The sequence below is a fragment of the Vipera berus genome (assembly GCF_964194415.1).
Source record: "Vipera berus genome assembly, chromosome: 4".
NCBI lineage: Eukaryota > Metazoa > Chordata > Lepidosauria > Squamata > Viperidae > Vipera > Vipera berus.
In genome coordinates, this window is record NC_138206.1 from 9,613,373 (window position 1) to 9,625,550 (window position 12,178).

Here is a 12,178-nt window from a genome sequence, read left to right on the forward strand (position 1 = left end):
ATTAGCAAATGACCGTGTCTGTTGTTGTTGTTGTTGTTAGCTGCGAAGTCGTGTCCGACCCATCGTGACCCCATGGACAATGTTCCTCCAGGCCTTCCTGTCCTCTACCATCTTCTGGAGTCCATTTAAGCTCACGCCTACTGCTTCAGGGACTCCAATCAGCCACCTCATTCTCTCTCGTCCCCTTCTTCTCTTGCCCTCAATCTTTCCCAGCATTAGGATCTTCTCCAGTGAGTCCTTCCTTCTCATTAGGTGACCAAAGTATTTGAGTTTCAACTTGAGGATCTGGCCTTCTGAAGAGCAGTCAGGGTTGATCTCCTCTAGGACTAACCGGTTTGATCGCCTTTCAGTCCAAGGGACTCGCAGGAGTCTTCTCCAGCACCATAGTTCAAAGGCTTCAATTCTTTGGCGCTCAGCCTTTCTTATGGTCCAACTTTCACAGCCATACACTGCAACTGGGAAGACCACAGCCTTGACTATACACACTTTTGTTGGCAGGGTGATGTCTCTGCTTTCCATGTTTGTTGATCTCCTTTAATTGAGCCTACCTTGCAGACTGATTCTGACAATCATTCTTCAGCATCTTCTGAGCTTCTGGGGAGAAGGCCAGGATGGAATTAGTCCCCAAATTTAGGGGAGCCCTATCCTAAGCTCAATTTAATATTCTCCAATAGAAGAGAATATTTATAGCTCAGGTGTCATAGTTACAACAGATGAAACTCTTCCAAAGAACTTCGAGGCGTTGCTTACCTTAAAGGATCTTTTATTCGAGTAGCATAATATCGGTGCTTACATAATCGAAGCCAAAAACTGAATTCCCCTCCCCTGTTCTGTTCCAGCCTACAACCGGCCCTGTTTATGTGTCAGGGACAACCCCTTCTTCCTTTAAACAATCAATAGGCTGGAAAAACCCAACCCAAATTTATTTACAGTTCAAACAAAAAGGCAACAGAATATTTCCTTCAAAAAAATGATTCAAAATATCAAACAAGAGTTAACAAACAAAGAGTCAAACAGATTAGCAAGAACAGACCAGGATTCTCTTTGAGTGTCTCCAAACGGTTGCCTTCAGCAACCAGCCCTGCCCACACCTTCCCCTTTTATTATCAGTCCCAAGGCATGGCTTCTCACTGCCTTTTTCTCCTCTCACTGAGTTGCCTCATTGATTTTCTCTGCTCTGCTCTGCTGGATTGCCTTCTGCTTCTAGAGTCTCTGGACAGATTCAGCTGTGACTCCTCTGAGTCCGACACCTCCTCCTCACACAGCTGAGCCTCATGAGGAACAAGACTGGAGGGGCCAGGCTGAGAGTCCTGCAGTGCATCAGAGCCTCCCTCCGACACTGAAGGGTCTCCAAACCCCTCCTCTTCCTTCTTAGATTCATCAGACTCAGCTGCTGGGAACACAGGCTGACACTGAATCACAACAACCCCTGGGCACAAAGTATCAAAGCACAATTCCCTCCTCCAATTAACAGTCATAAATCAATTAGCTTGGAGAGCGGGCTTCCTCTCCAGCTCACCAATTCTTTATCAGTTCTGAGTTCAATAACCTTGATTCTCACGCTAAGTTTTAGTGTTGTTATGTCTAGCTGGACTCTCATTCACATCTCTCCCCCCTCCCAGCATCATCTAACTCTAAAAGCGAAAGGGGAAAAATGGCTACTTTCCCATCTGTTGTCAATGCAAAAACATCCGATGTTAGCAGCGTTGACATCAGGGTTGAACTGTGTCATCCTTGGTGGTGTCTTTTTGGGGTGGTTTTCTTGTAGATTTGCCATTACCAAACTAGGTTACATCATCATCACTGCTGCACAATGCGCTAATGAGGTTATCTAGTTTGGTAATCAAATGTCTATAAGAAAAGCACCAAAATCAGAGAGCACCAAGGACCCCACAGTTAAGGTTCTCTCCACAGCTATCCTGTAAGGCAACTATAGGAAAATCCCAGCCCCTATGATACGAATACCATAGAAACTACAGCTTCTGTTCTTTTGCATTGCCAATTCTACAGGGACATTCGCCACCAGTTGATTACTCCCTTTTTATTTAAATTCTGGGGCTCTCTGATAGCTTTTATTTATTTATCTCTTCAACAATCAAGTTTATTTAAAAGTAGGAACAATTTGCTCCATTCTGTCTATAAGCTTCACCCCACAAAGGGTTGTGGATAGTCCTTGTGGCTAGGGGATAGCTCTGTGGTTTTCATTTTATTGAATGCACTTTCATTGGTCCACGATCAAAATAAAAAGTTCTGTAAAGCAGTTGTGTACATTTCAAAATGAAGAGAGATGGCCAGGATAGACTAAAAAGCCAGTCAGCGACACTCATTCTTGGTGCAGGGTCAAACATGTGACATCGATTTGCTCTGCAGTGGTATCTCCAAACTCCAGTTTCCTCTCAGAAGCCGGGAACGTTGGCTCCATCTTTTCTGCTGACGTCTGCAAAGCCGCCAGAGATGGATGTTTTTGAAAAATGGACAACGGGTGCCAGATGTTTGCCTATCTGTCCTCTAGGCATTTCCGGAGGAACCTGTGATAGATACCTGGGGTAAAGCAGAACGGAGTGGAGAAAAGTCCATCTTATTAAATAAGATCAGTTGCAGGATTGTATAGATATGTCTAGTCCAGGGTTAGGCAACCTTGACTCTTTTATAACTCCCAGAATTCCTGAGCCAGCATGGCTCAGCTTGGAAACCTCTCCCTTTCCCCTCAGCATGGCTGGCTCAGGAATTCTGGGAGTTGAAGTCCACAAGTCATAAAAGAGCCTAGGCCGCTTTATGACTCATGGACTTCAACTCCCAGAATTCCTGAGCCAGCATGGCTCAGCTTGGAAACCTCTCCCTTTCCCCTCAGCACGGCTGGCTCAGGAATTCTGGGAGTTGAAGTCCACGAGTCATAAAAGAGCCAAGGTTGCCTACCCGTGGTCTAGTCTAACAAAGAGAAGGACTAGGGGGTGATATGATAGTGGTCTTCCAGTATCTGAGTGGCTGACACAGAGAAGAAGGGCTTGACTTATTCCCCAGAGCACCTGAGGGCAGGACAAGAAGTACAGGTAGTTCTTGACTTACGACCACAATTGAGCCCAAAATTTTGGTTGCTAAGCATCTGTCATGGTTCCGACAGATGAAACTCTTCAAAAAACTTCGAGGCATTGTTTACCTTAAAGAATCTTTATTTGAGAAACATAGCATCGGCACATGCATAGGCAAAGCCAAAATCTGAATTCCCCTCCCCGGAGCACATAGTATCAAAGCACAATTCCCTCCTCCGATTAACAGTCATAAATCACATTCTCCAATTAGTTTGAAATGCAGGCTTTCCCTCCAGTTCTCCAACCCGCCATTTCTTATCGTCTTATTTAAAAAAAACAACAACCTTGGTTCTCACACTGTTACAATATTGTTATGTCTAACTAACTCCCACGCACATTCCTCTTCCCCTCCCCCGCCCAGTATCATCTAATTCTAACTCTAAAAGTAAAACGTAAGAAAGAAAATGGCTGCATCTCCATAGATTGTCAAAGCAAGAACATCCGATGTTAGCAGCGTTGACAGCGAGGCAATTCTTAAGTGAGTTTTGCCCCATTTTCCGACCACACTTGTTGGGTGAATCAGTGCCGTCGTTAAGTTAGTAACACGGCTGCGACGTGAATCTGGCTTCCCCGTTGACTTTGCTTAGTAGAAGGTTGCAAAAGGGACTCGCCTAACCCCAGGGCCCTGCAACCGTCGTAAGTATGAGTCAGTTGACAAGCATCCCAATTTTGATCACGTGAACCACAGGGGTGCTGCAACCTTCATAAGACCAGACGTAAGTCTCTTTTTTTCATTGTGGCTGTAGTTTCAAATGGTCACTAAACAAACGGTTGTAAGTCAAGGACTACTCGGATGGGTGGAAGATCATTAAGAGCCTTGGTGGAGCAGTGGGCTAATGCCTCCTTAAGTAACACCAGCTGCCTGCAATTAGTGCAGGTTCGCATCCCACCAGGCTCAAGGTTGACTCAGCCTTCCATCGTTCCGAGGTAGGTAAAATGAGGACCCAGATTGTTGGGGGCAATAAGCTGACTTTGTAATAATGCCGCTTGGGGGTGTGTGTGTGTGTGAAAGCCCTAATAAGCAGGCATATACATAGAATGAAGGCTACTGCTAAGCTTGTAAGCCGCCCTGAGTCATTCGGAGAAGGGCGGGATATAAATGGAATTAAAAATAAAAATTAAAGAGACACCCGACCTAGAACTAAGGAGACAGTGAGAACAACTCACCTGGTTTGCCTCCAGAGGTTGTGCGTGCTCCATCACTGGAGGTTTAGAGTTTCCTGCTTAAGCAGAGGGTTGGACTAGAAGACCTCCAAGGTCCCTTCAAATTATTCTACATTCCATGTTCTATTATATGCCTTACTCCAATTAGTTTACTGCATTTTTCCCTTCTTCTTTTCCCGGTGCAGGGACCCTTTCTCAAGTCTGGCTCTATATTTTGTTCATTTGCGGCATTTCAAGAATGAAGCTAAGCTGTTCTTAGCTATTATTGATTTAACCCCAGATGGGCTTAAATATGCATACAGACATCTATTAATTATGGTTTCTTTGAGTAAGCCTGACCAGGAGTGGGCGAGATTTCCTCTCCCTTTGCAGTGGGAATTCTGATGCCTGTGGTGCTTTAGCTGCCTGGCAAAATTTCAAATTAAATTTTCATTCCCCCCACCCCACCCCCACCCTGTCTCAATAATGCTGTTTTCATGCTTTTTTTTGTTCTTTGCTACCAATCAGTTTTCTTTCCTCTTGTGTATTCACAACACTTTGGACAAAGTGGCTTTGATTTCCCCCCCCCCCATGATGAGTAGAAATGTGGGTAGCTGGTTTGAGTTTCATGATGTTTTTTGCAGCCTTTTGAAAACAAGCAATCCAAGCATGTAGAGACTCTCAAATTGTGCATGGAAACTCCTCAAGGGGGTTGGGAGCAATTTAAATGGGAGAGGGAGAGCTTGCAAAAAATTTAAACATTGCCTGAAGCATTGTAGAATCCATCTCATACTTCTGAATGTTAATAATTTACTGATCCATTTTCTTAGGAATGGACTGGACTGGACTGGACTGGACTAGAATAGAATAGAATAGAATAGAATAGAATAGAATAGAATAGAATAGAATAGAATAGAATAGAATAGAATAGAATAGAATAGAATAGAATAGAATAGAATAGAATAGAAAAATGAAATAGCCTAGCCTAGCCTAGCCTAGCCTAGCCTAGCCTAGCCTAGCCTAGCCTAGAATAGAATAGAATAGAATAGAATAGAATAGAATAGAATAGAATAGAATAGAATAGAATAGAATAGAATAGAATAGAATAGAAACATGCAATGGAATGGACTAGAGTAGACTAGACTAGAGTAGACTAGAGTAGACTAGACTAGAGTAGACTAGACTAGACTAGACTAGACTAGACTAGACTAGACTAGAATAGAATAGAATAGAATAGAATAGAATAGAATAGAATAGAATAGAATAGAATAGAATAGAATAGGAACATGGAATAGAATAGAATAGAATAGAATAGAATAGAATAGAATAGAATAGAATAGAATAGAATAGAATAGAATAGAATAGAATAGAATAGAATAGAATAGAATAGAATAGAATAGAATAGAATAGGAACATGGACTAGACTAGACTAGAATAGAATAGAATAGAACACTTTATTGGCTAAGTGCAATTAGACACACAAAGAATTTGTCTCTGGTGCAGAAGCTGTCAATGTACATGCAAAACGACAAGGTAATAATAATCATAATATCAAAGTAAAGTCATAGTAATGACACCAATAGAGAAGGTAGTGGAAAAACAGGAACACAAATTCTGTGAAAAACAACTCACAGCTATATTCTTGGATTATTACGCTGCAGAGCGTTACTTTCAGACGATGTGTGAATTTGACAAAACATTTACATTTATCTGCAGAAACATACTGCTCTGCCCAAATTGTTTACAGTTTTGAACTTCCTTTAATTAAAGCATATTTTGTGGCTGGGGAGGAGCATTAATGTGAGTGTGTGTTTGTCTGTGTGGGGGCAGAGTTGGAATGCGCTGTGGCTTGATCTGCTGGAGCAGAGTGTAATCTACACAAGGTAGGAAAAATTTGCAGATCAGGATGGTTTTGAATGGTTTCCGACTCTTTTAGTAGCAGCTGACATAGGAGGCTTCTGTACTTCTGGAAGGAAGGAACATGTTACAGCTTATGACGATAATTTAGTCCACAATTTCAGTTGTAAGTTGTGATGGTTGTTTTAAGCAGGTCTTCACATACCTGATTTTAGGATCTTTTGTTTTTGCAGCAGTCATTAAGTGAATTCTGTGGTCATAAAGTGAAGCCCATGCTTGTTAAGCAGACAGTGTAATCATTAAGCAAATCCGTTGTTTACTATCCCGCTGTTGATGCAGCCTGAGACTACATTGGCTTCTTTGGAAGCTGCTGGCTCATATTTAAGTGATTGTCCACTATGAGTTTGCTCACCTCTTTCTCAAGTCCTTGAATTTAAAGTCTCTACCTTCATTAAATGAAAGTTCCAGATTAGTAATCTAGGTAGTCCTCAATTTACAACAATTCACTTAGTGGCCATTTGAAGTTACAACAGCACTGAAAAAGTGACTTATGACCATTTTTCATACTTACGACTCTTGTAGTGTTACCAAGTCATGGTCAAAATTCAAATGCTTGTCAACTGACTTGTATTTATGACAATTGCAGTGTCCTGGGGTCACCTGACCCCCTTTTGTGACCTTCTGACAAGCAAAGTCAATGAGGAAGCTAGATTCAGTTAACAACCATGATGCTAACTTAACAAATGCAATGATTTACTTAACTGTAGCAAGAAAAGCCATAACATGGGACAAATTCACTTAGCAAATGTTTCACTTAGCAACATAAATGTTGGGCTCAGTTGTGATTGCAACTCAAGGACTACCTGTATTTATTTAGTGACTCTTTGAAATTAGAACGGCACTGGAAAAGGTGACTTACGACCGTTTTTCACACTTACGACCATTGCATCCTCCTGGTCACCTGATCAAAATTCATAGGACTGGTAACTGACTCATATTTGTGACCATTGCAATGTCCCGGGGTCACACGATCCCCTTCTGACAAGCAAAGTCAACGGGGAAGCCAGATTCACTTAACAACGGGGGCAAGAAAGGTCATAAAACGGGGAAAAACCCAGTTAACAATTCTTAGCAACAGAAATGTTGGCCTCAATTGTGGTCATCAGTCAAGGACTACCTGTAACTGAAGTGGGAGAAAGTCAGTACAGAATTCTCCCTCCCCCCGAAAGTTTTGTTTCTTCAGGACCGAAGTAGAGCAGTTGATTAATTCTTTCCTCATTAACAGTAAGACTTTTCTTCTTTTTCTCCAGATCCTTGCTCACCATGGTGGCTTTGCCAGGTTTTCTCCTACTCCTATGGGTTGTAAAAGGAGTTGCACCCTCGCATCCTCATGGGAAGCCAACTTGGCCAACCTACAAGGTGCCCGTCATTCTACCACAGTTAACGATTTCTTTGGACAAACCACACTTTGACGCAGAAGCCCAACTGGAAGTGGTCTCCCCGTGCAGCCCGTCTTGCCACAAACGTTCCCCGCTCCCGACGTACGAAGAAGCAAAAGATTATTTGTCCTACGAGACATTGTACTCCAATGGGTCCCGCACAGAAACCGAGGTCGGCATCTACATTGTTAGCAGGGCCAGCCCGGCAGGACCAAGCCGATCGCGGACAAAGAGACAAATCTACGGCTATGACACCAGATTTAGCATTTTCGGCAAGGACTTCTTGCTGAATTACCCGTTTTCTACTTCCGTGAAGTTGTCCACGGGATGCACCGGAACGTTAGTGGCTGAAAAACATGTCTTGACGGCTGCTCATTGCATCCACGATGGGAAGAGTTACGTCAAGGGAGCCAAGAAGCTACGGGTTGGGTTCTTGAGACCCAAGACGAAAGACGGCATCAGAAGGACCAACAACAGTAGCACCCTTGAGCCCGAGAAATTGAAGTTCCAGTGGATTCGGGTGAAACGGACACATGTTCCTAAAGGATGGATCAAAGGGAACGCTAACGACATTGGCATGGATTATGACTACGCCCTGCTGGAGCTGAAGAAACCCCATAAGCGAAAGTTCATGAAGATCGGAGTAAGCCCAGCAGCACGTCAGCTGCCCAAAGGAAGGATTCACTTCTCGGGCTACGATAATGACCGGCCTGGAAACTTGGTTTACCGGTTCTGTGATGTCAAAGATGAAACCTACGATCTCTTGTATCAGCAGTGTGATGCCCAGCCGGGGGCCAGCGGTTCTGGCGTGTACGTGAGGATGTGGAAGAGACAGAATCACAAATGGGAGCGTAAAATCATAGGGATATTTTCTGGGCACCAGTGGGTGGACACCAATGGATCCCCCCAGGATTACAATGTCGCTGTTCGTATCACACCCCTCAAATACGCACAGATTTGCTTCTGGATCACGGGGAACTACCAAGAGTGTAGAGATGGATAGACCCGATTTATTTCCCACAGAGGCTTAGCGGCTTGCTGGGGAAGGGCAGGGGAAGGGTGGTGTTGGTGGAAAGCATACGCCTAACTGCTCTGTGGGCACAGTTCTCTTTTTAGCAATGCCAAGGTGCAGGAACTGACCAGGAGCGCAACCTGGTTAGTGTTTGGCAATAAACACAGTGTCCATGCCATGGCACAAATCCTGGACCTTTGATTATTTTTTGCCTTAGGATAAGCAATAGCTGAAGTAACAGGGTTGGGGCTAAAGCAAAGACTCTGCATCTCCCTTTTGCACCCTCGTTTAGGACGGGTTCTCGTTCACCAACGGGGATGCTGATTGGCTGGCTCTTACATCATTCACATAGTGCAGGATTGTCTAGGTCTGACAGGAGGATAACTGGACGGAGCTGCAAGCATCCCCTCTTAAATCCAGTGATGCCAAAATAGCAAATTGGTGGATTGTGAGATCACAGTGCAAGCTCTGCGCTTTTGGATGTATCATCAGTTATTAGTATATAAGGCATTAATTTACTTTGGGATGTCATGACACACTTTTCACCATTCCCCCTTCCTCTGGGGTTGGAGATTTCCCACAGTAGTGGCTCTCCCTCTCCTTCTTCCCCCCCTCCTCCTCCTCCTTTCTTGAATTCCCAATAAGAACCAATGAGAGGTAGAAATTGGTAGCCAAAACTGCTTGACAAGAGGAACGTAGGCTGCTATTCTTCTGAAAGAAATGGTCAACAAAGTACAAATCTTTGGCCAAATTGAATGAACCCCAAATACATATTTCAAAGTAGAATGCCATTACTTTCTCTGTTTTTTTCTTTAAGTGCCTATCAAAATAGGAAATGCGGATGTGCGTTAGCTTTCTCCAAGAGTTGTGTTGGCAATAGGTCCAGGACAGTATTGAAACACATATTTTCGTGATGTTTTTGTGGTTCATTGTTCTCCTCCACTCCCAACTACCAATTAATCTCAAGGAAATCCTGTCCTGTTTTTTTTTTAAAAAAATCTTCCTTGAATTTGCAAAGAATTTGCAAAACAGCTTGAAAGTCACCTAGCTGGAAAAAGGCAGTGTGCAGTGTTGATTGATTGGCTCTTGTGTCAATGACAAGGCTACGTTTCTCCTTATTAGGGCAGTCTGGTGCAAAGCCCTGAATGGTAAATCCCTGTGACATTGACAAAGTCACCACTCCTTCCTTGGTGTCTGACGGGCTGACCTTTTCAAGGATCAGTCCTTTTCTCAAAGTTGTTTTTAGAGCTTAAAAAGTATGTACAGCCCTTTCAAAAAGAGCTTGCAAAACTGGACTCAAATGAGGGCACATGAGATCTGGAGGGGGAATTAATAAAGGAAAAGAAAAATCAAAATTCGGTCCCTACAAGTAGTCCTCAGCTTACAACAACGACTGGGATCAGAACCTCCGTTGCTAAGCAAGGCAGTTGTGCCCGATTCTGTGGTCTTTTTCTGCTTCAGTTGCTAAGCAAATCACTGCAGTTTTTAAGTGAATCAGTCATTAAATGAATCTGGCTTCCCATGCATGACTTTGTTCGTAGCTGGCTGGGAAGGTTATAAATGGCCATCGTGACCTTGAGACACTGCAACCGCCATTGCAAATACACGGCAGTTGACAAGTGCCTAAATTTGGATCGTGTGACTGTGGGGAATGCTGGAGTGGTCAGAAGAGCAAGGACCAGTCATAAGTGCTATTGTAATTTTGATCAGGTGCTACATTAATAGTTGTAAGTTGAGGACTATCTGTAATCTATATGTACGTGTAAAAATCAAAAGCAACAGCAAAAGAGATCTTAGTTTGCAGGTGAAAAATATTCACCAGCCTCTCATTGATGCATGTCGGTATGCAACGGCATTGGTTAATTTTTCTCCTAGCTACAGTTGTACCGTGTTTCCCTAAAAATAAGACCCAGTGGGAAAATAAGCCCCAGCATGATTTTTCAGGATGCTCGTAATATAAGCCCTATCCCAAAATAAGTCCCAGTTAAGGTCATCAGCCAGATGGATGCATTTTAGTACCGTATTTCCCCCAAAATAAGACCTAACTGGAAAATAAGCTCTAATGCGTCTTTTGGAGCAAAAAATAATATAAGACCCGGTCTTATTTTTGGGGAAACATGGGCACCATCTCAGAAAGAATTCCTGGAGGATGTGTTTCAGGTTGGAAAACGATGGATAAATGGCTTGCTTTTCTGTAGAATTAGCAAGGTGAACTAGGGAGAAAAAAAAAGGAATGCAAGTTTGTGCCATTTAATCTATACAGACTGCAGAATTATGCTTCTTTTAAAAAAAGCCCAAACGAGGCACAAGCCAGCATGCCAAGTCCTTTTTATATTGCAGAGCTGTCTTTTTTCTTGTGCTGAATTTGCACTGTTCAAATTCCAGGCTGAATTTCCACATATAACGTAACCCCGTGCAGGAGATGGTTGAGAAACTCTTTTTTTTGTCCCCTAGCATATGTAAACTCGTTGCAGGCAGCCCTTGACTTACGACCAAAATTCAGCCCAAAATTTATGTTGCTAAATGAGGCATTCGTTAAGTGAGTTTTGCCCCGTCTTGTCACCTTTCTCGGCACAGTTGTTAAGTGAATCCCCCCCCAGTTGTTAAGTTAGTAACAATTGTTAAGCTAGTAACACAGTTTGTTAAGTGAATCTGGCTTCCCCATTGACTTTGTTTGTCAGAAGGTCACAAAAAGATGATCACGTGATCCCGGGACTGTCATAAACATGAGTCAGTTGCCATGTGGCTGAATTTTGATCATCTGTCCACGGGATGCTGCAATGGTCGTATGAAAAATGGTCATAAGTCACTTTTTTCAGGGCCTTTGTAACTTTGAATGGTCACTAAGCTGTTGTAAGTCAAGGACTGCCTGTACTGTATTAGAATGAAAAATTCTAATACCCCTCTCCGTTTCATTAAATCTATTTTCTTTTATTTCTAAGCATTTAGAAATGTATTGAGCTGTTCCCTGAAGCCTTCCTGGTTTGAAACATATCACAGAAGGTCAAAGACAACTTTGCCAACAGAGGAACCTGTAAATATTTATAAACCTTGGATAGAAATGGAAACATGCATTGTAATTCTACTTATTTTGTAAGGATGTTCAAATACAGCACGTGTTTAACGCCTTGTGGGTTTCTTGTTGTGTTTTTTTTTATTTACTGCCCCATTTTCTTCTTGTGAGAAAAATGCAGGCTGTTAAGAAGATAAGATCAAAGCAAGGCTTGTCCTAAGGCCAATCCAGAAAGCTTTAAACCTAGCGGTAACATTGGACCTTCAAGTTAGGTAGACCTCCCTAACTTTATCTTCATTCATCCAATACCCTTTCAAAGGCATCCAAGTTAGTGGCCATCACCGGATCCTGTGGGAATGTATGACACAGTTTAGGGATGCATTATGTGAAGAAATGCTTCCTTTCGTCTACGTACTACTAAACTCTTGTTGGGACCTTTAACTGGGCCAAATGATGCATCATAGGGCAACCATTTTTGAACCAAGGTACCTTGAATGGTCTAACAACAAGATATGTACAAAATGTGGAACCATGACTCCTGAGGTAATGAAATTTGGGGAAGTTGTGGCTGCTTCACTGCTACTGACTGCTGTTCATGATCTTCAAGGTTCTGTGACAATTTCCC

At 42.8% G+C, this 12,178-nt stretch overlaps 1 protein-coding gene across 1 annotated transcript in view; it reads left to right on the forward strand.

Annotated features, from left to right (window-relative positions):
* PRSS23 (serine protease 23) overlaps window positions 1-11,662 on the forward strand; it is a 30,310-nt gene extending 18,648 nt beyond the window's left edge. Inside the window, exon 2 of the mRNA XM_081327590.1 lies at window positions 7,400-11,662. Within this exon, the coding sequence (XP_081183716.1) occupies window positions 7,413-8,531 (1,119 nt within the window). The 5' untranslated portion in view covers window positions 7,400-7,412 and the 3' untranslated portion in view covers window positions 8,532-11,662. The remainder of the gene's footprint in view (window positions 1-7,399) is intronic.
* Window positions 11,663-12,178: the final 516 nt, after the last annotated feature.